At 38.1% G+C, this 26403-nt stretch overlaps 4 protein-coding genes across 4 annotated transcripts; all 4 read left to right on the plus strand.

Annotated features, from left to right (window-relative positions):
* Positions 1–945: 945 nt before the first annotated feature.
* On the plus strand, positions 946–4609 carry LOC141760085 (myelin-associated glycoprotein-like). The gene is made up of 7 exons (XM_074622731.1): positions 946–988; positions 1191–1574; positions 1886–2191; positions 2286–2543; positions 2727–2811; positions 3109–3139; positions 4370–4609. The coding sequence occupies exons 1-7, from the start codon at positions 946–948 to the stop codon at positions 4607–4609; spliced, it is 1347 nt and encodes a 448-aa protein (XP_074478832.1).
* Positions 4610–6083: 1474 nt separating this feature from the next.
* LOC141759974 (B-cell receptor CD22-like) lies at positions 6084–8444 on the plus strand. Its single transcript, XM_074622537.1, has 7 exons — positions 6084–6126; positions 6327–6710; positions 7025–7330; positions 7421–7696; positions 7806–7866; positions 7990–8029; positions 8219–8444. Exons 1-7 carry the CDS (start codon positions 6084–6086, stop codon positions 8432–8434), a joined length of 1326 nt encoding a protein of 441 aa, XP_074478638.1. The 3' UTR covers positions 8435–8444.
* Positions 8445–11913: 3469 nt separating this feature from the next.
* LOC141759489 (myelin-associated glycoprotein-like) lies at positions 11914–13213 on the plus strand. Its single transcript, XM_074621601.1, has 3 exons — positions 11914–11986; positions 12187–12570; positions 12882–13213. Exons 1-3 carry the CDS (start codon positions 11914–11916, stop codon positions 13211–13213), a joined length of 789 nt encoding a protein of 262 aa, XP_074477702.1.
* A 10072-nt stretch (positions 13214–23285) lies between these two features.
* On the plus strand, positions 23286–25620 carry LOC141760086 (sialic acid-binding Ig-like lectin 10). Its single transcript, XM_074622733.1, has 7 exons — positions 23286–23328; positions 23538–23921; positions 24243–24548; positions 24643–24900; positions 25177–25264; positions 25370–25406; positions 25567–25620. Exons 1-7 carry the CDS (start codon positions 23286–23288, stop codon positions 25618–25620), a joined length of 1170 nt encoding a protein of 389 aa, XP_074478834.1.
* The last annotated feature ends 783 nt before the right edge of the window (positions 25621–26403 follow it).

Consider the following 26403-nt stretch of genomic DNA (forward strand, 5'->3'; position numbering starts at 1 on the left):
CAGCAACAACACAGTATACAGCTGCTACGTATTAACTTGTATTATCTGACCTTTCCTACAGAAGAAACAGTTGTTTGTTGTATAATAAATTACTCTTTGGTTATAGGATCTGATATGATGAACACTGGCTATCTGTACTGATGGTCTCAAATCCTCCTCCTTTGTAATAACAAGACAGTACCACAACATCTACAGTACTCGTAGTAAAACTCCCTCTATATAGTACATGTCTATATTTTATATCTACTGACTTGTTCATTGTTTTTATATTCGTTTAATGTGTCACTATTGTTATTGATGTAAGATGAACTACAAGAGAAGATAAGGCATACAGGATTGCTTTGAGTCATGTGATAAAAAATAATCTTTGAGAATGAATATGTCATTCGCAGCCTGATGAGCTGAGGTTGTCTCAAAAGATGACTTCCTCTCTCACAGGATGTGGGCAGGAGGTGTTTCAGTCATTTCATATTTGCTTTAATATCACAACGGCTTAGCAGGGAAGTCGGGTAGCTCCTGGGTCTGTTGCAGTTCTGCTGACATTCACAAATTGTCTGATTTTAAAACTAATTGTTTCTTCGTTTTAGCTGCCGGCTCCTTTGGTAAGATAACATGTTATTGCTTTTATGTTTAACTCTGAGAGTTTCCTTTTATTTTGCTACTTTTCATGAACTCTACTTTTATTTGTTGGGTTTTGTTTTAGCAGAAACATCATAAACTCACACTGGATCATTTTATATTTAAACTGTTTTTAACTCTGCAGAGATTATTAATCACTATTATAACACAGTAATATCTGATTGTACACGGAGAGTTCCTGGTTTGAATGTATTAATTTGAGGTGGCTTTAAAATAACATGAATGCTTCGTTTAAAAGATGTTTTATGAAAAGTAACTTTTTGTCAAATCCAGGTGATGAGTGTCATTTCAGTCCAGTCTGTGAAAATGGTGACAGCCATCGTGTTACTGAGCTTCTTCTTTGTTTCAGGTGAGCTGTTTGTTCAGTCACTTTTATTTGGAGACGTTACTTTTTCCAACTGTTCATGCTCTGTCTGCAAAGTGAAATGTTTCATACTGACATTGTTAAAAAGACCAAACATGTTGCTGCTGAATTACAGTTTGTGCATCATGAACTTTCTCTTCATGCAGATTTTGCTCCACAATTTGTTCATCACGAGTCTGTTTCACAGGTGCTTTGGCTGTTTGTCCTGAAAGAACAGCCCTATTCATTACTGCACCAAATGAGATGGAAGCACTGAGTGGATCTTGCCTGCAAATTCCATGTAACTTTAGAATTAAACCAGAAGAGAAACTCAGCAGCGCAAGATCAATCTTCGGAGTGTGGATTAAAAATAGCAAAGATTTTGCCAAAAATCCAAACTATGTGATTTTCAACAGTAGCAGGATGGATAATATCTATCCAATGAGTCTTACTGGAGACCTGAGTCAGAAAAACTGCAACACTTTATTTTCCAGTGTAAACACAAGTTACACAGACTGGTACTACTTCAGAATTGAGAACAGACCATTCACGTCAACAGCTCTTTGTGATCCTCTTCAAATAACAGTCAAAGGTAAGAGAATATTGTTTTTTATCAGTGATTCTATAACGTTATTGTTTAGAATAAAAAGTGAAAGTTGCAACTTTTTAATTTTGGAGGTTTTTCACTTTGCCATGAATTTAAATTCTGATTAAACACTGATTCTGTACAATTTAACATTAAAATGGTCAAGTTTTGGGATATTAAAAAGCAAGCCTTAGACACTTTATGCATTTTCAATATAAAATTGTCACCTTCTGTGTCAGCCTTGGTTTTAAAAAAGTATTCTAATCTATCATGATTTATTTTTTATTGTACAATCTGTGTTTGATTTGAAACCCCAGATACTCCTCCGAGGCCCAGCATTGAGATCTCAGGTGATCTGAAGGAGAAGCAGTCTGTCACTATAACCTGCTCAGTTTTCACTCCCTGTCCACACTCCCCTCCTAAACTCACCTGGACTCTCCAACAAGACCCTCACAACAAAATAGAGGAAAACACAGATCGAACCTTCACAACTAAAATACAGAAGACCTTCACTCTGTCAAACGAAGATGATGGATTCAACATCACCTGTTCAGCCAGATATCCTGTAAATGAAGGAAAAGACGTCAAGAAAGCAAAGAAGAGAACGACGCTCAATGTTTCATGTAAGATAATAAGTGTTTGTTATTAGATCCTGTCAGCACATGATGATTCATGGGATGATTTTAATGAATAAAGTTAATCTCACATTTTCTTCAGATGCTCCCAAAGACACCTCAGTGTCCATCAGTCCATCAGGTTTGGTGTCAGCAGGTAGTCTGGTGAACCTGACCTGCTCCAGCAGAGCCAAGCCTCCTGTCATCTTCACCTGGTTCAAGACCAGCAAAGACGGACCTGTCAATGTATCTGAAGGAGACTTTTACAGCTTCAAGGTGACCTCTGTGACAGATAAAGAATATTATTACTGTGTGGCCACAAATATTCTCGGTAATCAGTCATCATGGATTAATAATGCAGGTAAATGTAGAACTGAACTGAATCTGTTTAATTTAATCTTATCTGCTCTCCTCTCTTTTCTGTTTTTCACTTGTTTTTTTTATGAAATGACCTCATACAAATAATGGTTACACATTATATTGTTACATGTCTACATTTAAACTGTTTTCTTTTAGTCACTTGGTTTTGTGTTTCTATGAACAGAGAGCTCTGTCAGCTCGCTAAAGTGGGGTTCAGCTCTTGGAGGGATCCTTGTCATCATACTCATCTGCCTTGCTATCTGTGTTTGGTAAGTAAATTAATTACATTAATTCACTTTCTAGCAATAAAGTTTCAACTAAACCGATGTTGGTAACCCTGAGGGCATGGATGAGTATGTGATCTGTCAGGTTTGCTCATTTCTGCACCTGTTCTGCGACTTGACTTTGACAAATCCTTAGTTTCAATCTGGATTTTCTTTCCACTGATGCACAATCAATTATGTCTGTCTCCCATCAGTCCTTACTCTCTATTGGCAGCACACTATTTATTTAACCTGAAACAGACAGTACAATAATTATTCTGACAGCTCTCTCATGTCTTCCAGGTGGTTTAAGTCGAAACGTCCACAAACTCAGGTGAATATTAAACTTCATTGTACAGTGTGTGTTGTGAATATTTTAAATCTGCTTGCAGTGAATATGTCGAAAGCATCGGTCTTAATACTAAGTTGACAATCTTTGAGAGGTTAAATAATAAGAAGCACAACAAATGTGACAAAACAAACCTTTTAGCAACATGCTGTGTTTGGAAACTGTAAGAAATCTAAACTGTTTTAAGTTTAGATCTGAAAATGGCTAAAGTTGGAGCACCCTGTCATGCAATGAGAATTTCAACAAATATAACAAAAAATGTATTTGAACAACACTATCTATCCTACCTTTAAGTGTTATTCAATAGCTATGTAAACTGGGAAGATTAAAAATTAAATTGGACAAAAATAACGAAATATATATCAAATTACCAAAGGTTATGCCATTAGCCTAATCAACTAAAACCAAAATAACGTCAGTTTTGTTAGCATAACCTTAATTGTTATTTCCCACTCATTTTAATATGTATGAATACTCTCTGAAACACATTCTCCAAGTCTGCTAAAGTCATACATACATTTACAAAGGACTGGTAGTTAGTACATTAGGAATGACTTGCTCTTGCCTTTAGTCTATATTGTTTTAAAGGAAGATGAAATGTTGAAGCGGTTAAGAAACAGGAACATTACCCGCCTCCGTCCACCCCGCCCATGTAAGTGAGAAAAAACAAACAAACAAGTAGTGTAGCCTACTCTTCTTCATAGTTTTCTATGGTCATCCTTTTGTACAATTGCATTGATAAGTATATGAATATAAAATGTTTGCCTTTAGTCTTTATAATGTAACCTGAGCGATAACTTTGAGTCTTTCCTCCTTGTTGCAAAGTCAACTTTCTTATCTTGATTTAACTGAAGGAAATAAGTTTCCATCCATATTATTTATTTGGATTTGGTCGTTATTTGGATAATTATGATAAGCAGTCTTTTTGTCTTTCATGATTTGGCCTAGTGGAAGCGCACAGAGGTTGAATAATCGAGGCCCGAGAATCGAACCCTGGGGGACTCCACTCTCTGAATAATGATCACTAAGGGCGACAGCATAGCCCCTACCTTCAAGATATGGCCTGACTCTAGTGAGGGTTGTAATTTAGTATAATTTATCAGCCAGTCTAGAAGTACTGTACAACAATATTAAAGGTTGCACTGTAATCTAGCAGCAACTAATTTAACCTGAATCAGTATTCAGACGTATCATTTAGCACCTTTTTTCTCACAGAGTCAAAGAGGTGACGAGCTGACTCTTCAAATGCCAACCAGCAAAACAGAAGAAGACATCCATTATGGAGAGATCGACTTCTCCAAGCGGAGACCTGAACCGTCCTCGGCCTCGGAGCAGGACAGTGGACAGCAGCAGGATACGCTGTATGCACAGGTCAACGTGTCAGAGACAGCGAGCAGCTTAAGACAGGCTGCTGACGTCCCAGAGGATCTCTACGCTCAAGTGAAGAAAAAATGAGTGTTGTTTTGTGATCATTTTTGGGTTGTATTTGTAATATACCTTTATTTTTTACTTATACAAGAAGTTTTATATGTCAGTTAGTGTAGGAAAATACACTTGAGAAGAAAATGCAATCTTCACTGGCCACAGTTAAATAAAGGAGAACTAGCAATCTGTACATCAGATCAGTTCAAGTATAAGTCTGAAAAGGCTCTTAATGGGGAACTATTCTAAATAGCGACATGAGAAGAAGCAGTTCACACATTAACAAAGTACTACAAGATCATATTTTCTGGAAAGGTTTGTGTAATTTTGTGATATTTTACAGATCATTTTTAACGAAGCATATTTAATCTCATTTAGTTATCCATTATTTTTCTTTCATATTTTGTGTCCCACATTTTATTTGTATTTTAATTACTTAAGAAAATAAACATGAGACATTTTCTGCATTTGAAGATATTTATTCATTGCACTGTAATAAAAACCATGAAATACAACTTCTAAAAAATACCTATTAATCTCAGTTGCATTTATTGGTCCAACATTTCACATAATTGTGTGTAAACATCACCTGAAATCAAACAAATTAATCACAAACATTACAAAAGTGGCAAGATGAATTATGCATAGTAATTCCCACTGGAAACCTGCTACGGTGTTTTGGAGAAGTTAATGGACTTCTGATATATATATATATATATTTGAATATCAAGCTCAATCAAAAATAAAAGGGCATTTCATGAGACTCAGTCAATGGTGTATTAAAAGATCTGGTACTAAAATTAATTGAAAAACTTTTTATGAGTAAAAATGTTAAAACTTTATCTACTTTTTGTCAGAATTTTGCCAAAAAAAGAAAATCTTTGGGCCTCAGCCTGTAAACATTGTATTGTTTAATGTCTAAAAGGCACCACGAGGCCATGTTGATTGTGCTTTAGTATCATACAGGGTCTTGTGAGTGAATGGAGGTATCGACATTAGCTTCTCTACATAAGTTTGACGTCACAGAAATCTAACCTCCAAACATCCCTCCTTCCATTAACCTCACACCAGTCTCCGTCAAGGTTACAGCATTAGTGTGAAGTCGTATCCTAAAAGAAATCTCTTCATAAAAGAGAGAAGCAAGAGTCACCGGCTGTGTTAACATGCAGTCATTTCATGTTACTGCTTTTATGTTTAACTCAGAGAGGTTTTTTTATTTTGCTGCTTTTCATAAACTCTACTTTTTTTGTTGGGTTTTGTTATAGCAGGAACATCATAAACTTACACTGGATCATTTTATATTTAAACTGTTTTTATCTCTGCAGAGATTATTAATCACTATTATAACACAGTAACATCAGGTTGTACATGGAAAGTTCCTGGTATGAATGTATTAGGTTGAGGTGGCTTAAAAATAACATGAATGTTTCGTTTAAAAGATGCTTTATGAAAAGTAACTTTTTGTCAAATCCAGGTGATGAGTGTCATTTCAGTCCAGTCTGTGAAAATGGTGACAGCCATCGTGTTACTAAACGTCTTCTTAGTTTCAGGTGAGCTGTTTGTTCAGTCACATTTATTTGGAGACGTTACTTTTTCCAACTGTTCATGCTCTGTCTGCAGTGAAATGTTTCATACTGACATTGTTAAAAAGACCAAACATGTTGCTGCTGAATTACAGTTTGTGCATCATGAACTTTCTCTTCATGCAGATTTTGCTCCACAATTTGTTCATCACGAGTCTGTTTCACAGGTGCTTTGGCTTTTTGTCCTGAAAGAACAGCCCTATTCATTACTGCACCAAATAAGATGGAAGCACTGAGTGGATCTTGTCTGCAAATCCCATGTAACTTTAGAGTTAAACCAGAAGAGGAATTCAACAGCACAAGAACAACCTTCGGAGTGTGGCTGAAAAGTAGCCAATATTTTGCCAACAAACCACATAATGTGATTTTCAACAGCAGCAGGATGGATAATATCTATCCAATGAATCTTACTGGAGACCTGAGTCAGAATAACTGCACCACTTTATTTTCCATTGTAAACACAAGTTACACAGACAGGTACTTCTTCAGAATTAAGAACGGACCATTCAGGGCAACAGCTGAATGTGATCCTCTTCAAATAACAGTCAAAGGTAAGTGAGTTTTGTTTTTTTATCAGTCAGTCTGTAACGTTATTGTTAAGAATAAAAAGTGAAAGTTGCAACTTTTTAATTTTGGAGGTTTTTCACTTTGCCATGAATTTAAATTCTGATTAAACACTGATTCTGTTGTTACAGTTTGACATTAAAATTGTCGAATTTTGGGATATTAAAAAGCAAACTTTATATACTTTATGCATTTTCAATACAAGGTTGTCACCTTCTGTGTCAGCTTTTGCATTTAAAAGAGTTCTATCCATCATAACCCTTTTTTTATTGTACAATTTGCGTTTGATTTGAAACTCCAGATTCTCCTCCGAGGCCCAGCATTGAGATCTCAGGTGATCTAAAGGAGAAGCAGTCTGTCACTATAACCTGCTCAGCTTTCACTCACTGTCCACACTCCCCTCCTGAACTCACCTGGACTCTCCAACAAGACCCTCACAACAAAATAGAGGAAAACACAGATCGAACCTTCACAACTAAAATCCAGAAGACCTTCACTCTGTCAGACGAACATGATGGATTCAACATCACCTGTTCAGCCAGATATCCTGTAAATGAAGGAAAAGATGTCAAGACAGCAGAGGAGAGAACGACGCTCAATGTTTCATGTAAGACAACCAGTGTTTCCACGATTATTCTCCTTTCTCACGGCTCTGGTGCTACTCTCTTATCTCACATCTCTATCACATTTTCCTCAGATGCTCCCAAAAACACCTCAGTATCCATCAGTCCGCCAGGTTTGGTGTCAGTAGGTAGCCGGGTGAACCTGACCTGCTCCAGCAGAGCCAATCCTCCTGTCAGCCGCTTCACCTGGTTCAAGACCAGCGAGAACGGACCTGTCAATGTATCTGAAGGAGATTTTTACAGCTTTAATGTCACTGATGGAGGAGTTTATATCTGCGTGGCCACAAATGAGCTTGGTAATGGAACATCAAGAGAGATCCATCTGACTATGAAAGGTAAAAAGTGGGACTTCCGCGATGCTGCATCAATATTGTTGCACGTCAACATTCAACACTTTTTTAGTCACTTATATTGGCTTTGTTTTCTTGTCTTAAGGTGAAGTTGGCTCTCTAGAATTGGGGCCGTTTATTGGAGGAATCGTTGGGTTCATCGCACTCATCTGCCTGATTGTATGTGTTTGGTAAGTGTCACAAATCAAAGCAGATGACTCAATAATATCTGTTTCCCACCTGTGTTGACACTTTACTGGCACACTGTATGCTGAACCTAAAGTATACAGTATAATCACTCTAATGTCTTCCAGGCGTTTAAAGTCATCACATGCAACTGCACAACAGACTCAGGTGAGACCATACTAAACTTCCCTCTACAGCAGGCCTGTGTTTTGAATGTTTTACGTCTCTTCACATTGGCTGTGGAGTCTACCTGACGCAGTGTCGGTAATTATTTAACATGGAAGGATCCAGCTGAAGCTTCACCTCACAACACTTCCTGTTTGGATTATTTTTTTGCAGAGTCAAACGGGTGAAGAGGCGGCTGCTGAAGAGCCAGCAAGTAAAACAGAAGAAGAAATCATCCATTATGGAGAGATCAACTTCTCCACGAGACCTGAACTGGCCTCGGTGCAGGACGGTGGACAGCAGCAGGATACGCTGTACGCACAGGTCAAAGTGTCCCAGACAGCAAACAGCTTAAGACAGACCGCCGACGGCCCAGAGGATCTCTACGCTCAAGTGAAGAGAAAATGAGTGCTCTTGTTAAAAGACAAAAAATATATTTGTGTAGAATTCATATTTAATGTGCTTTAATGTTGTCTTTGCTGCCTACAGTTCAATGGAGAGAAATTTAAAACATCCACATCCTGCAGATTTTCAATGTCAGTTATCAACATATTCTCCCAATCCTGGATTATGGTGACTTAATCTACAGACTCGCCTCCAAAAATCATCTCAATAAACTGGACGTCATCTACCATACTGCCATTCGCTTTGTCACCGGTGTCCCTTTCAACACTCATCACTGTAACCTGTATTCTCTATAGTCAACTGGCCATCCCTCTATAGCAGGCGTCAGACCAGAAGACTATCATTGGCAAAACCCCTCCATACCTCCGGTCTCTACTCAATATCTACAACAGGAACTGCAATTTACGTTCTAGCAAATTCTTCAGTATGGTCATTCCTCCTTTGGTCGTCACTCATTCCAGTTTGCTGCTCCTAGTGACTGGAATGAGTTGCAAAAGATGCTAAAACTCCACACCGTCATTCTGTTACCCTCCTTTAATGACTCATTACAAGCGATAGTTTCTGATCACTGCACCTGCTTCTGAATTAGCCTCTCTGGAACACAGCGCATATATATATATATATATATATATATATATATACAGTATATATTGTTGTATATACTGTATTTATTGTGATGTTTTAATTTTGTCTGTTTTATTGCAGTAGTCGTATTTATGTTCTATGTTCTAATGCAGGGGTCTCCAACAAGTAGCTCGCTCGCTACCAGTTTCTGAGTGGCTCGCTAACAGTTCTTTGTAAAACTGTTCAAATTACAACCCAATCAAATTCACAGACATCCCACCCCATTCTGAGACCAAATGATTATATGCCTATCGGCTGTCAATTAAACTAGTTAGGCTGCTGTCAGGTTTGTAACGCCATAACATACAGAGACTGGATTTGACAATGACCGCAGGCCAATAAAAGGCAAAAAATACATTATTTTCATGAGGAATCGGTATGTCTCACATTTGCGGTGTGAGCGTGTTAGTCAGTAAAAGATGTATCGTCGAGCGCCAAGTCCAAAGCAACTTTTCATGGGACTTTCCGGCTGGTAGCAGTTTATGAACAAAGAAGGTAAAGGAGCCAAAAACAATCCTTAAAAGACGACAGTCTCTGTTTACCAAAGAAGGCCGATGAAGGAAAGAGCCATCGTTTAGTGGCGCACATCCTAACGAAACAAAAAAGCCCTTCACCTATGAAAGAATTGTAAAAGAGGCGATGACTGCGGTGGCTGAAACATTATTAAAGGACCATAAAAGTAAGACAGACTTGGTGCTTTGAGTAGCTCTCAGCCACATTCATTTTGTCAAATTAGCTCTCAGAGGGAAACAGGTTGGAGACCCTGTTCTAATGTCTTGCTGCCTCTTGTCCACGTCATCATTGTAAATGAGAATTGGTTCTCAATTGACTTATGTGGTTAAATAAAGATAAAATAAAATAAAAATAAATAAATATTTGTGTGCTGAACTCACGCAGCTGTTTATGTGTGATTTGTTATTCATATGTCCAGATGTGTGCAAATAAAAGTCCCAAAGCTTTAAATAGGGAGCTATAGTAAAAAATGATGACATGCAAAGGATAGTGAACATGGCACCAGAAGCAGTTCTGCACACACATTCGTAATGTTGTACGAGATTACATTTAGTTTTGATATGTTTATGTGTCATTTTGTTTCGTGATATCTTCTGATTATTTCTGACAAGGCATCGACCTTGTTTTGTTATGTATTGTGTATCCCCTTTTCACCATACATTCATTTTAATTACTGCAGAAATGAAGATGAAGATTGTTTCCTCTCTGTAAGGTTGGGCTTTTTTTGCCACATTTTTATCATCATTATTTTTCTTCTCCTAAATTCTTTCTATGCAAAAATCGGAGCCAAAAGGACGTAAAACTAGAAGCACTGCCTGCAGGTAATGCTAGTAGAGGGAGGAGGGGCTGCTTGGTCTCAGCCAGCTGCTTAGGTTACAACCATTTTAAGATATGTGGCAAACTAAGCTAAGCAGTTAGACTACATACAGACTGCTTTTGTTTCAGCTTGTGTAGCTGAGGGTTACGTTGCAACTATACTTTATGAAGGTAACAAAATAATAGCACGGAGGCTCCGTATAGTCTGCACCAAGACGGCAACAACTTCTTTAACCTTGTCAACAACAGGCATCACCGCTTCACCACTTCTGTATTTGCTAACATTACTGAGAAGTTGCATGTTTAAAATGAAGAAATTCAGCATGAGTACATCTAGACCTTTATGTAAACCAACTGGATCACTTGATAGTTGACAGTGAACGACATGCAGATATACATTATAAATCTCTGTTGGCTAACAGTCAGGGTTACAGCAAATCATCCTCCTTTGTAATAACAAAACAGTACCACAACAACTAAACTACTCATAATAAAACTCCCTCTTTAGAGTGCTCCAGGGATGACATATTTTTGTAGGCCAGCCAGGAAGTTAGCATCGCCCTGGTTCCCTCGACAAAAAGCCAATGGGATTTTTACATTGGGTTTTGGATTATTGCAGAAAACAAGCTCTGTGGCAAACAAATGTTTATGATACTTATACGTTTTGTTCAGCAAGATAATCTCCACAAATGAACACCACTTTTATGAAGTAAAAAGCTGACATTAGGCTATAAATAAACTAGACCACGGTCGCATGAGCGCGAGTATAAACAACGAGGCTGTAATGGCGGATGAGTCTGCATGATGACGTTTAGTAGTCGTAGTAGTCTCCAAAAACTACAGGAGAAGATAATATTGACAAAAACAAGAGGGACCAGCAGCATAACTGTTCGGCCCCTAATAAGGCATACAGGCTTGCTGTGAGTCATGTGATAAAAATAATCTTTGAGAATAAATAAGTAATTTGCACCCTGATGAAATCAAGTTGTCTCAAAAGATGACTTCCTCACTCAAAGGGTGTGAGCAGGAGGAGTCAAGACTTCTTCTTCTTCTTTTTCTTCGGCAGTATTTCAGTCATTTCATGTTTGCTTTTATATCACAACGGCTTAGCAGGGAAGTCGGGTAGCTACTGGGTCTGTTGCAGTTCTGCTGACATTCACAAATTGTCTGATTTTAAAACTAACTGTTTCTTCATTTTAGCTGCCGGCTCCTTTGGTAAGGTAACATGTTACTGCTTTTATGTTTATCTCAGGGAAGTTTTTTTTATTTTGCTGATTTTCATGAACTCTACTTTTATTTGTTGAGTTTTGTTTTAGCAGAAACATCATAAACTCACACTGGATCGTTTTATATTTAAACTGTTTTTAACTCTGCAGAGATTATTAATCACTATTATAACATAGTAACATCTGCTTGTACATGGAGAGTTCCTGGTTTGAATGTATTCATTTGAGGTGGCTTTAAAAGAACATGAATGCTTTGTTTAAAAATATATTTTATGAAAAGTAACTTTTTGCCAAATCCAGGTGATGAGTGTCATTTCAGTCCAGTCTGTGAAAATGGTGACAGCCATCGTGTTACTGAGCTTCTTCTTTGTTTCAGGTGAGCTGTTTGTTAAGTCACTTTTATTTGGAGATGTTACTTTTTCCAACTGTTCATGCTCTGTCTGCAGTGAAATGTTTCATACTGACATTGTTAAAAAGACCAAACATGTTGCTGCTGAATTACAGTTTGTGCATCATGAACTTTCTCTTCATGCAGATTTTGCTCCACAATTTGTTCATCATGAGTCTGTTTCACAGGTGCTTTGGCTGTTTGTCCTGAAAGAACAGCCCTATTCATTACTGCACCAAATAAGATGGAAGCACTGAGTGGATCTTGTCTGCAAATCCCATGTAACTTTAGAGTTAAACCAGAAGAGGAATTCAACAGCACAAGAACAACCTTTGGAGTGTGGCTGAAAAATACCACAGATTTTGCAAACAAACCAAATGATGTGATTTTCAACAGTAGCAGGATGAATAATATCTATCCAATGAGTCTTACTGGAGACCTGAGTCAGAAAAACTGCACCACTTTATTTTCCAGTGTAAACACAAGTTACACAGACTGGTACTACTTCAGAATTGAGAATGGACCATTTGTGGCAACAGCTCCTTGTGATCCTCTTCAAATAACAGTCAAAGGTAAGAGAGCTTTGTTTTTTATCAGTGATTCTATAACGTTATTGTTTAGAATAAAAAGTGAAAGTTGCAACTTTTTAATTTTGGAGGTTTTTCACTTTGCCATGAATTTAAATTCTGATTAAACACTGATTCTGTTGTTACAGTTTGACATTAAAATGGTCACATTTTGGGATATTAAAAGTAAACCTTAGACATTTTATGCATTTTCAATACAAGATTGTCACCTTCTGTGTCAGCTTTGGTTTTTAAAGAGTTCTATCTATAATAATCTATTTTTTATTGTACAATCTGTGTTTGATTTGAACCTCCAGATTCTCCTCCGAGGCCCAGCATTGAGATCTCAGGTGATCTGAAGGAGAATCAGTCTGTCACTATAAACTGCTCAGCTTTCACTCCCTGTCCACACTCCCCTCCTGAACTCACCTGGACTCTCCAACAAGACCCTCACAACAAAATAGAGGAAAACACAGATCGAACCTTCACAACTAAAATCCAGAAGACCTTCACTCTGTCAGACGAACATGATGGATTCATCATCACCTGTTCAGCAAGATATCCTGTAAATGAAGGAAAAGACGTCAAGACAGCAGAGGAGAGAACGACGCTCAGTGTTTCATGTAAGATAATAAGTGTTTGTTATTAGATCCTGTCAGCACATGATGATTCATGGGATGATTTTAATGAATAAAGTGAATCTCACATTTTCCTCAGATGCTCCCAAAGACACCTCAGTGTCCATCAGTCCATCAGGTTTGTTGTCAGCAGGTAGCCTGGTGAACCTGACCTGCTCCAGCAGAGCCAATCCTCCCGTCAGCCGCTACACCTGGTTCAAGACCAGCAAAGACGGACCTGTCAGTGTATCTGATGGAGACTTTTACAGCTTCAGCGTGACCTCTGTGACAGATATAGAGGATTATTACTGTGTGGCCACAAATATTCTCGGTAATCAGTCATCACGGATTAATAATGCAGGTAAATGTAGAACTGAACTGAATCTGTTTAATTTAATCTAATCTGCTCTCCTCTTTTTTCAGTTTTCCTCATTTTCTGTATTGCTTTGTTTGTTTGTTTGTTTGAGTACCCTGTAAAACACCTTTTATTGCATTTGTATGAAATGATGCTATAAACCAGTTTATGTTTGAGGTAAACAGAAGGAATTCAGGTTGATGATGTTTTAGAGCCGTAACATTTCCCATTAAGGAGAAGGTGACCATGCTGTCTTGTTACAGATAATCCAGAGTTTGGGACTGTCGTCTACGTTACACTGAAGATCCTGGGAATCGTAGCGCTCTACAGTACAATCATCATCTTTGAGTGGTGAGACAAACTTTTGTATGATATGGTCATTTGCAGCTGAAGACTTATTGGTCTCTTTGAAAAGTTCATTTATTACTTTTATTCCTTCGTTTCCTTTTCTTTCAGGTGGTTTAGATCAAGATGCTGCAACAAACCAGTGAAGGTGAGCAACAGGTACATTATTCTTTCAACAATAAAATGTGCTGCTGGTATTTCTCTTCAAACCACGGTAGACTCACCACAGAGCACTTAACACCTCTCTCTCTCTCTCTCTCTCTCTCTCTCTCTCTCTCTCTCTCTGTTGTTTCATGTCCACAGGACGCAGTAGAAGCAGACTATGTCAACAGAGTGATTGAGATCCAAGCATCATGAAGGAGAAGAAGATGATGTCATGTTCACCATAAATGGAATATTTCTCTATTTCTAATTCAGCTAATTCTTAAATATTAAATGGCTTTACTTTGCAGACGATTGGTAAGATGAACAGAGTGCAAACAGGGCATTAGATAACATGAACATAATATATAGCAGCTTCATCATTAGTTTGTGTAAGATTGTGCTGATTTATGGCATTATTATGGTAATTATTTTTCATTGTCTCAAATGGCTTTCTTTGCATGTGAATATATATATCTTGGACAACAGGACAGTTAAATTCAGGTGATGAGGAAGCAGAAAGTGTTAATTTTGATCAGGTGTTTTCTCATTTGTGTTTGTATATACATGTGTATGAGACTGCTGAATTAAAAGCATTTGAAGTGAACAAAGCGTTTTAATCACTGAGGTTCTCTCATCAGCACGGCAATGCAGAGCAGCAGTGATACAGACTGTGCACAAGTCAGCATAAACTCTGTGCTACCTACATGTGTGAAATACACTTTAGAATAAGTTGAGGCATGATGTTGGTATTAATAAATATTATTTTCAGTTCTACAAGGAAACATAGACAGCTCACAGCCAAAGAGAAGTGGTGGGATGTAAACTGGTCAAGTCATGAACAGAGCGCTGAGAAAAAGCTGAGAACTGAGTAAAAAGGGGAAGTTGGTTGGCTCTGTTTTATCGAAAAGTCCTTCTGCAGGATCGTCATAGCGACAAAACGTCTTCATCAGTCCAGAATTGTTTTTATTATTCACTCATTGACTATTTACTCTTTGACGTGGAACACTTTCTGAGGAACTTGACTTGTTAGTTTGCTCCTCTGGTTTTAAGCTGAGTGTAGGCCTGCAGGATACGAGTAAAATCTGAGATGTGCGATAACATTGTTCAGTATTGTGATGACAATACGACTTGTAATAAATAAATAAATATTGAAGTGTTCATATTAGCTCTACATTTCCCACGCCTTATTAACAACAGCACTTCACCACTTCTGTATTTGCTAGCATTGCTGAGAAGTTGCATGTGTAAAAATGAAGAAATTCAGCATGAGTACATCTAGACCTTTATCTAAACTAACTGATCACTTGATAGTTGACAGTGAACGACATACAGATCTACATTATAAATCTCTGTTGGCTAACAGTCACGGTTACAGCAATAACACAGTATACAGCTGCTATGTATTAACTTGTATTATCTGAGCTTTCCTACAGAAGAAACAGCTGTTTGTTGTATAATTAATTTCTCTTTGGTTATATGATCTGATATGATGAGTTTCTTGCATATTTGTCTAATTAAACACTGGCTATCTGTACTGATGGTCTCAAATCATCCTCCTCTGTAATAACAAAACGGTACTACAACAACTAAACTACTCGTAATAAAACTCCCTCTATAGCAGACCTGGGCATTTTACGGCCCGCGGGCCACATCCGGCCCGTTGGCTGTCCCTGTCTGGCCCGCGTGAGGTCAAGTAAATCTGAACATAAATAAAAAAATAGGCCTATTTATGCTGTGCACGCAATACGGCTGTGTTGCTTTTCTTTTGAAAAGGTTTTTTTATTTACGTAGTCACGCACATGCGTAGGTAAACAGCTACATGTGATGCTGGTAAGCTAAGCTCGCCCTCAACATGTCAGCCCACGGCAACAAAAGAAAACTCGATACCGAATGCCGCGTTTTCAACAAGACATGGACTGCTAAATATCTATTTACAGAAGTCAAAGGTAAAGGCGTGTGCTTAGTTTGTGGTGTGCAGGTCGCCGTGTTCAAGGATTACAATTTGAATCGCCACTACGTGAGGAGAAATACAAGAACTTGTCTGAACAAGAGCGCGCAAGGGAGTCGGATGCTTTGCTAGCTAAGCCGCAAAACCAACAAGGACTTTTTACTAAACGTTGCACATCCAGAGATGCAGCTGTCAAGACAAGTTATGTCATATCCCACAAAATCGCCAGAAAAAGTAAACCGTTTTCTGACGGGGAGTTTATTAAGGAGTGTTTGCTGGACTCTGCTGCCCTAATATGCCCGGACAAAAAGGGAGCTTTTGAGAACGTCCCCCTCTCCCATCGGACTGTAACGAGGAAGGTTGAAGACATCCCCCTCTCCCATCGGACTGTAACGAGGAGGGTTGAGGACATCGCGGGGAATCTGGAACTTCAGCTGAAGAACAGAGCGGTCAGCTTCGACTATTTTTCCCTGGCTTTGGATGAGAGCTGCGATGTACGTGACACTGCCCAGCTACTCATTTTCATACGCGGGATATCTACGGACTTTAAAATCACGGAGGAGCTGGCAGCCATGCAGTCAATGAAAGGGACAACAACCGGGAGTGATTTATTCACGGAGGTAAATGCATGTTTGGACAAGTTGGGACTAAAATGGGACAAGCTGGCAGGTTCTCCCTTCACCTGCAGTGTGGAGAATGCACCCAGTGATGTTCAGATGGAACTGATTGACCTGCAGTCTGACACACTTCTGGCAGAGCACTTTAGGTCAGTCTCACTACTTGACTTCTACTCTTCCCTCAAAGAGGAGAACTTTCCACACATGAGGAGTCATGCTCAGAAGATTCTAGTCCTCTTTGGATCTACCTACGTACAGTATGTGAACAGACATTCTCAGTGATGAAGTTCAACAAATCCAGATACAGATCCTCTATCACTGATGACCACCTCTCAGCTGTCCTTCGCATATCCACCTCAGACATTCAGCCAGATTTCAATGCACTTGTTCAAGCCCAGAGCAGGCTGGATTTTTCCCACTGAACAAGTAAAATGAAGTGTAAAACATTAAAAGCATTTATTGCTTTTTGCATCAAGTTGACAATTGCCTATCTTTAACATACTGTAAAACACCTATTCAGTATTTGGGAAGATTAACATGTTAAAAATAAAATGAAACACTGATGCAATTATTGTTTTTACTGTTTATTACTTCTATAGGAGTATTTTCCTATATGACCTACACCACAATTTCATATATTTATATAAATATTTACAGAATATCCTTATTCTTCTGATTACGAGTAGCAACTAATCAAAAATATATAATTTAATGCTTTTTACAATGGGGAAAATTAATACTGAGCAGAATTGAGTTCAAGTTATTGTTGGTTCGGCCCTCCAACACAACTCAGGTTTCTCATGTGGCCCCTTGTAAAAATTAATTGCCCACCCCTGCTCTATAGAGTGCTCCAGGGATGACGTATTTTTGTAGGCCAGCCAGGAAGTTAGCATCGCCCTGGTTCCCTCGACAAAAAGCCAATGGGATTTTTACATTGGGTTTTGGATAATTGCAGAATAAAAGTCAAAGGTAAGAGAGTTTTGTTTTTTATCAGTCAGTCTATAATGTTATTGTTTAGAATAAAAAGTGAAAGTTGCATCTTTTTTATTTTGGAGGTTTTTCACTTTGCCATGAACTTAAATTCTTATTAAACACTGATTCTGTTGTTACAGTTTCACATTAAAATGGTCACATTTTGGGGATATTAAAAAGCAAACCTTAGACACTTTATGCATTTTCAATACAAGATTGACACCTTCTGTGTCAGCTTTCACAAAAGTGTTCTAATATCATAATCTATTTTTTTATTGTACAATCTGTGTTTGATTTGAAACTCCAGATTCTCCTCCGAGGCCCAGCATTGAGATCTCAGGTGATCTGAAGGAGAAGGAGTCTGTCACTATAACCTGCTCAGCTTTCACTCCCTGTCCACACTCCGCTCCTGAACTCATCTGGACTTTCCAACAAGACCCTCACAACAAAATAGAGGAAAACCCGGATCGAACCTTCACAACTAAAATCCAGAAGACCTTCACTCTGTCAGACGAACATGATGGATTCAACATCACCTGTTCAGCCAGATATCCTGTAAATGAAGGAAAAGACGTCAAGACAGCAGAGGAGAGAACGACGCTCAGTGTTTCATGTAAGATAATAAGTGTTTGTTATTAGATCCTGTCAGCACATGATGATTCATGGGATGATTTTAATGAATAAAGTGAATCTCACATTTTCCTCAGATGCTCCCAAAGACACCTCAGTGTCCATCAGTCCATCAGGTTTGGTGTCAGCAGGTAGTCTGGTGAACCTGACCTGCTCCAGCAGAGCCAATCCTCCCGTCAGCTTCACCTGGTTCAAGACCAGCAAAGACGGACCTGTCAATGTATCTGAAGGAGACTTTTACAGCTTCAAGGTGACCTCTGTGGCAGATATAGAAGATTATTACTGTGTGGCCACAAATGATCTCGGTAATCAGACATCACGGATTAATAATGCAGGTAAATGTAAAACTGAACTGAATGTGTTTAATTTAATCTGCTCTCCTCTCTTTTCTGTTTTTCACTTGTTTTGTTTTAGTTTTTTTTATGAAATGACCGTATACAAATAATTGTTACACCTGTATTGTTACATGTCTACAATTATCCTTTGTTTTTTTTCGTCACCTGGTTTTGTGTTTCTATGAACAGAGAGCTCTGTCAGCTCGTTACAGTGGGGTTCAGCTCTTGGAGGGATCCTTTTCATCATACTCATCTGCCTTGCTATCTGTGTTTGGTAAGTAAATTAATTCAGTTTCTGGCATTAAAGTTTCAACCAAACCTATGTTGGTAACCCTGAGGGCATGGATGAGTATGTAATCTGTCAGTTTTGCTCATTTCTGCGACTTGACTTTGACAAAACTTTAGTTTCAATCTGGATTTTCTTTCCACTGATGCACATTCAATAATGTCTGTCTCCCATCAGTCCTTACTCTCTAATGGCAGCACACTATTTATTTAACCTGAAACAGACAGTACAATAATTATTCTGACAGCTCTCTCATGTCTTCCAGGTGGTTTAAGTCGAAACGTCCACAAACTCAGGTGAATATTAAACTTCATTGTACAGTGTGTGTGGTGAATATTTTAAATCTGCTCACAGTGACTATGTCGAAAGCATCTGTCTTAATACTAAGTTGACAATCTTTGAGAGGTTAAATATTAAGAAGTACAACAAATGTGACAAAACAACCTGTTAGCAACATGCTGTGTTTGGAAACTGTAAGAAATCTAAACTGTTTTAAGTTTAGATCTGAAAATGGCTAAAGTTGGAGCACCCTGTCATGCAATGAGAATTTCAACAAATATAAAAAAAAAATTATTTGAACAACACTATCAATCCTACCTTTAAGTGTTATTCAATAACTATGTAAACTGGGAAGATTAAAAATTAAATTGCACAAAAATAACGAAATATATATCAAATTACCAAAGGTTATGACATTAGCCTAATTAACTAAAACCAAAATAACATCAGTTTTGTTAGCATAACCTTAATTGTTATTTCCCACTCATTTTAATATGTATGAATACTCTCTGAAACACACATTCTCCAAGTCTGCTAAAGTCATACATACATTTACAAAGGACTGGTAGTTAGTACATTACGAATGACTTGCTCTTGCCTTTAGTCTATATTTTTTAAAGGAAGATGAAATGTTGAAGCGGTTAAGAAACAGGAACATTACCCGCCTCCGCCCACCCCGCCCATGTAAGTGAGAAAAAACAAACAAACCATTAGTGTAGCCTACTCTTCTTCATAGTTTTCTATGGTCATACTTTTGTACAATTGCATTGATAAGTATATGAATACAAAATGTTTGCCTTTAGTCTTTATAATGTAACCTGAGCGATAACTTTGAGTCTTTCCTCCTTGTTGCAAAATCAATTTTCTCATCTTGATTTAACTGAAGGAAATAACTTTCCATCCATATTATTTATTTGGATTTGGTCGTTACTTGGATAGCTATGATGAGCAGTCTTTTTGTCTTTCATGATTTGGCCTAGTGGAAGCACACAGAGGTTGAATAATGGAGGCCCGAGAATCGAACCCTGGGGGACTCCACTCTCTGAATAATGATCACTAAGCGCAACAGCATAGCCCCTACCTTCAAGATATGGTCTGACTCTAGTGAGGGTTGTAATTTAGTGTAATTTTTCAGCCAGTCTAGAAGTACTGTAAAACAATATTAAAGGTTGCACTGTAATCTACCAGCATCAACTAATTTAACCTGAATCAGTATTCAGACATATCATTTAGCACCTTTATCACCTTTTTTTTCACAGAGTCAAAGAGGTGACGAGCTGACTCTTGAAATGCCAGCCAGCAAAACAGAAGAAGACATCCATTATGGAGAGATCGACTTCTCCAAGCGGAGACCTGAACCGTCCTTGGCCTCGGAGCAGGACAGTGGACAGCAGCAGGATACGCTGTATGCACAGGTCAACGTGTCCGAGACAGCGAGCAGCTTAAGACAGGCTGCTGACGTCCCAGAGGATCTCTACGCTCAAGTGAAGAAAAACTGAGTGTTGTTTTGTGATCATGTTTGGGTGGTATTTGTAATATACCTTTATTTTTTACTTATACAAGAAGTGTTATATGTCAGTTATTGTAGGAAAATACACTGGAGAGGAAAATGCAATCTTCACTGGCCACAGTTAAAGGGGAACTCTAAACCTCCACACATTGCAGCTCAAATAGTTTTGCCATCAAGGTATAATAAATCTTATGTCTGAACTGACCTCATATGACTGTTGCTGTGAAATTAGCAATCTGTACATCAGATCAGTGCAAGTATAAGTCCGAAAGGCTCTTAATGGGGAACTATTCTAAATGGTGACACGAGAAGAAGCAGTTCACACATTAACAATGTACTACAAGATTATATTGTAGTATTATATATCATGTTTTTGTATATACATGTGTATAAGACTGCTGAATTAAAAGCATTAAAAGCATTTGAAGTGAACAAAGCGTTTTAATCACTGAGGTTCTCTCATCAGCACGGCAATGCAGAGCAGCAGTGATACAGACTGTGCACAAGTCAGCATAAACTCTGTGCTACCTACATGTGTGAAATACACTTTAGAATAAGTTGAGGCATGATGTTGGTATTAATAAATATTATTTTCAGTTCTAGAAGGAAACATAGACACCTCACAGCCAAAGAGAAGTGGTGGGATGTAAACTGGTGAAGTCATGAACAGAGCGCTGAGAAAAAGCTGAGAACTGAGTAAAAAGGGGAAGTTGGTTGGCTGGGTTTTATCGACAAGTCCTTCTACAGGATCGTCATAGCGACAAAACATCTTCATCAGTCCAGAATTGTTTTTATTATTCACTTATTGCCTATTTACTCTTTGACGTGGAACACTTTCTGAGGAACTTGACTTGTCAGTTTGCTCCTCTGGATTTAAGCTGAGTGTAGGCCTGCAGGATACGAGTAAAATCTGAGATGTGCGATAACATTGTCCAGTATTGCGATGACAATATGATTTGTAATAAATAAACTAATATTGAAGTGTTTATATGAGCTATACATTTCCCTCTTCAGCCTGGTAGAGGGAGGAGGGGCTGCTTTGTCTCAGCCAGCTGCTTAGTTTATAACCATTTTAAGATATGTGGAAAACTAAGCTAAACAGTTAGACTACATACAGACTGCTTTTGTTTTAGCTTGTGTAGCTGAGGGTTATGTTGCTGCTATACTTTACGAAGGTAATAAAATAATAGCACGGAGGCTCTGTATAGTCTGCAACAAGACGGCAACAACTTCTTTAACCTTGTCAACAACAGCGCGTCACCACTTCACCACTTCTGTATTTGTTAACATTAATGAGAAGTTGCATGGTTAAAAATAAGAAATTCAGCATGACTACATCTAGATCTTTATCTAAACTAAGTGGATCACTTGATAGTTGACAGTGAACGACATGCAGATATACATTATAAATCTCTGTTGGCTAACAGTGAAGGTTACAGCAATAACACAGTATACAGTTGCTACGTATTAACTTGTATTATCTGAGCTTTCCTACAGAAGAAACAGCTGTTTGTTGTATAATAAATTACTCTTTGGTTATATGATCTGATATGATGAACACTGGCTATCTGTACTGATGGTCTCAAATCCTCCTCCTCAGTAATAACAAAACAGTACCACAACAAATAAACTACTCGTAATAAATCTCCCTCTATAGAGTGCTCCAGTGATGACGTATTTTTCAAGGCCAGCCAGGGAGTTAGCATCGCCCTGGTTACCTCGACAAAAAGCCAATGGGATTTTTACATTGGGTTTTGGATTAATGCAGAAAACAAGCTCTGTGGCAAACAAACGTGTACTTACAAATTTTGTTCAGCAAGATAATCTCCACAAATGAACACCACTTTTATGAAGTAAAAAGCTCACATTAGGCTATAAATAAACTACACCACGGTCACATGAGCGCGAGTATAAACAACAAGGCTCTAATGGTGGACGAGTCGGCATGATGACGTTTAGTAGTCTTAGTAGTCTCCAAGAACTACAGGAGAAGATAATATTGACAAAAACAAGAGGGACCAGCAGCATAACTGTTTGGCCCCTAATAAGGCATACAGGCTTGCTGTGAGTCATGTGATAAAAATAATCTTTGAGAATAAATGTCATTCGCACCCTGATGAGATCAAGTTGTCTCAAAAGATGACTTCCTCACTCAAAGGGTGTGAGCAGGAGGAGTGAAGACTTCTTCTTCTTCTTTTTCTGCAGTATTTCAGTCATTTCATATTTCCTTTTATATCACAACGGCTTAGCAGGGAAGTCGGGTAGCTACTGGGTCTGTTGCAGTTCTGCTGACATTCACAAATTGTCTGATTTTAAAACTAACTGTTTCTTCATTTTAGCTGCCGGCTCCTATGTTACTGCTTTTATGTTTAACTCAGAGAGGTTTCTTTATTTTGCTGCTTTTCATGAACTCTACTTTTATTTGTTGGGTTTTGTTTTAGCAGAAACATCATAAACTCACACTGGATCATTTTATATTTGAACTGTTTTCAACTTTTTAGAGATAATGAATCACTATTATAACACAGTAATATCTGGTTGTACACGGAGAGTTCCTGGTTTGAATGTATTAATTTGAGGTGGCTATAAAAGAACATGAATGCTTCATTTAAAAGGTGTTATATGAAAAGTAACTTTTTTTCAAATCCAGGTGATGAGTGTCATTTCAGTCCAGTCTGTGAAAATGGTGACAGCCATCATGTTACTGAGCGTCTTCTTAGTTTCAGGTGAGCTGTTTGTTAAGTCACCTTTATGTGGAGAGGTTACTTTTCCCAACTGTTCATGCTCTGTCTGCAAAGTGAAATGTTTCATACTGACATTGTTAGAAGTAAAAGAACAGAAAATGTTGCTGCTGAATTATAGTTTGTGCATCATGAACTTTCTCTTTCATGCAGATTTTGCTCGACAATTTGTTCATCATGAGTCTGTTTCACAGGTGCTTTGGCTGATTGTCCTAGAACCTCAGGCCTATTCATGACTGCACCAAAGCAGATGGAAGCACTGAGTGGATCTTGCCTGCAAATCCCATGTAACTTTACAGTTAAACAAGGAAAGAAATTCAACAGCACAAGAACAACCTTCGGAGTGTGGATGAAAAGTAGCAAAGATTTTGCCAAATATCAAAACTCTGTGATTTTCAATAGCAGCAGGATGGATAATATCTATCCAATGAGTTTTACTGGAGACCTGAGTCAGAATAACTGCACCACTTTATTTTCCAGTGTAAACACAAGTTACACAGACAACTACTTCTTCAGAATTGAGAACGGACCGTTCAGGGCAACAACTTATTGTGATAGTCTTCAAATAAAAGTCAAAGGTAAGAGAGTTCTACTTTTATTATTTATCATTGAGTCTATAACGTTATTGTTTAGAATAAAAAGTGAAATTTGCAACTTTCTAATTTTGGAGGTTTTTCACTTTGCCATGAATTTAAATTCTCATTAAACACTGATTCTGTTGTTACAGTTTCACATTAAAATGGTCACATGTTGGGATATTAAAAGCAAACCTTAGACACTTTCTGCATTTTCAAAACAAGATTGTCACCTTCTGTGTCAGCTTTGGTTTTTAAAAAAGTGTTCTAATCTATCATGATCTATTTTTTATTGTACAATCTGTGTTTGATTTGAAACTCCAGATTCTCCTCCAAAGCCCAGCATTGAGATCTCAGGTGATCTGAAGGAGAAGCAGTCTGTCACTATAACCTGCTCAGCTTTCACTCCCTGTCCACACTCCCCTCCTAAACTCACCTGGACTCTCCAACAAGACCCTCACAACAAAATAGAGGAAAACCCAGATCGAACCTTCACAACTAAAATCCAGAAGACCTTCACTCTGTCAGACGAACATGATGGATTCATCATCACCTGTTCAGCCAGATATCCTGTAAATGAAGGAAAAGACGTCAAGACAGCAGAGGAGAGAACGACGCTCAGTGTTTCATGTAAGATAATAAGTGTTTGTTATTAGATCCTGTCAGCACATGATGATTCATGGGATGATTTTAATGAATAAAGTTAATCTCACATTTTCCTCAGATGCTCCCAAGAACACCTCAGTGTCCATCAGTCCATCAGGTTTGGTGTCAGCAGGTAGTCTGGTGAACCTGACCTGCTCCAGCAGAGCCAATCCTCCCGTCAGCTTCACCTGGTTCAAGACCAGCAAAGACGGACCTGTCAGTGTAGCTGAAGGAGACTTTTACAGCTTCAAGGTGACCTCTGTGACAGATATAGAAGATTATTACTGTGTGGCCACAAATGATCTCGGTAATCAGACATCACGGATTAATAATGCAGGTAAATGTAGAACTGAACTGAATGTGTTTAATTTAATCTGCTCTCCTCTCTTTTCTGTTTTTCTAGTTTTCTGTATTGCTTTGTTTGTTTGTTTGTTTGTTTGTTTGTTTGTTTGTTTGTTTGAGTACCCTGTAAAACACCTTTTATTGCATTTGTATGAAATGATGCTATAAACCAGTTTATGTTTGAGGTTAACAGAAGGAATTCAGGTTGATGATGTTTTAGAGCCATAACATTTCCCATTAAGGAGAAGGTGACCATGCTGTCTTGTTACAGATAATCCAGAGTTTGGGGCTGTGGTCTACGTTACACTGAAGATCCTGGGAATCGTAGCGCTCTACAGTACAATCATCATCTTTGAGTGGTGAGACAAACCTTTCTATGATATGGTCATTTGCAGCTAAAGACTTATTGGTCTCTTTGAAAAGTTCATTTATTACTTTTATTCCTTCGTTTCCTTTTCTTTCAGGTGGTTTAGATCAAGATGCTGCAACAAACCAGTGAAGGTGAGCAACAGGTACATTATTCTTTCAACAATAAAATGTGCTGCTGGCATTTCTCTTCAAACCACGGTAGACTCACAGAGCACTTAACACCTCTCTCTCTCTCTCTCTCTCTCTCTCTCTCTCTCTCTCTCTCTCTCTCTCTGTTGTTTCATGTCCACAGGACGCAGTAGAAGCAGACTATGTCAACAGAGTGATTGAGATCCAAGCATCATGAAGGAGAAGAAGATGATGTCATGTTCACCATAGATGGAATATTTCTCTATTTCTCATTCAGCTTATTGTTAAATATTTAATGGCTTTACTTTGCAGAAGATTGGTAAGATGAACAGAGTGCAAACAGGACATTAGATAACATGAATATAATATATAGCAGCTTCATCATTAGTTTTTGTAAGATTGTGCTGATTTATGGCATTCTTATGGTAATTATTTTTCATTGCCTCAACGGGATTTCTTTGTATGTGAATATATATATGTTTGGTAACAGGACAGTTAAATTCAGGTGATGAGGAAGCAGAAAGTGTTAATTTTTATCAGGTATTTTCTCATTTGTGTTTGTATATACATGTGTATAAGACTGCTGAATTAAAAGCATTAAGTGAACAAAGCGTTTTAATCACTGAGGTTCTCTCATCAGCACGGCAATGCAGAGCAGCAGTGATACAGACTGTGCACAAGTCAGCATAAACTCTGTGCTACCTACATGTGTGAAATACACTTTAGAATAAGTTGAGGCATGATGTTGGTATTAATAAATATTATTTTCAGTTCTAGAAGGAAACATAGACACCTCACAGCCAAAGAGAAGTGGTGGGATGTAAACTGGTGAAGTCATGAACAGAGCGTGAGAAAAAGCTGAGAACTGAGTAAAAAGGGGAAGTTGGTTGGCTCGGTTTTATCGACAAGTCCTTCTGCAGGATCGTCATAGCGACAAAACGTCTTCATCAGTCCAGAATTGTGTTTATTATTCACTTATTGACTATTTACTCTTTGACGT

Source organism: Sebastes fasciatus, chromosome 21, assembly GCF_043250625.1.
Source record: "Sebastes fasciatus isolate fSebFas1 chromosome 21, fSebFas1.pri, whole genome shotgun sequence".
NCBI classification, from domain to species: Eukaryota; Metazoa; Chordata; class Actinopteri; order Perciformes; family Sebastidae; genus Sebastes; species Sebastes fasciatus.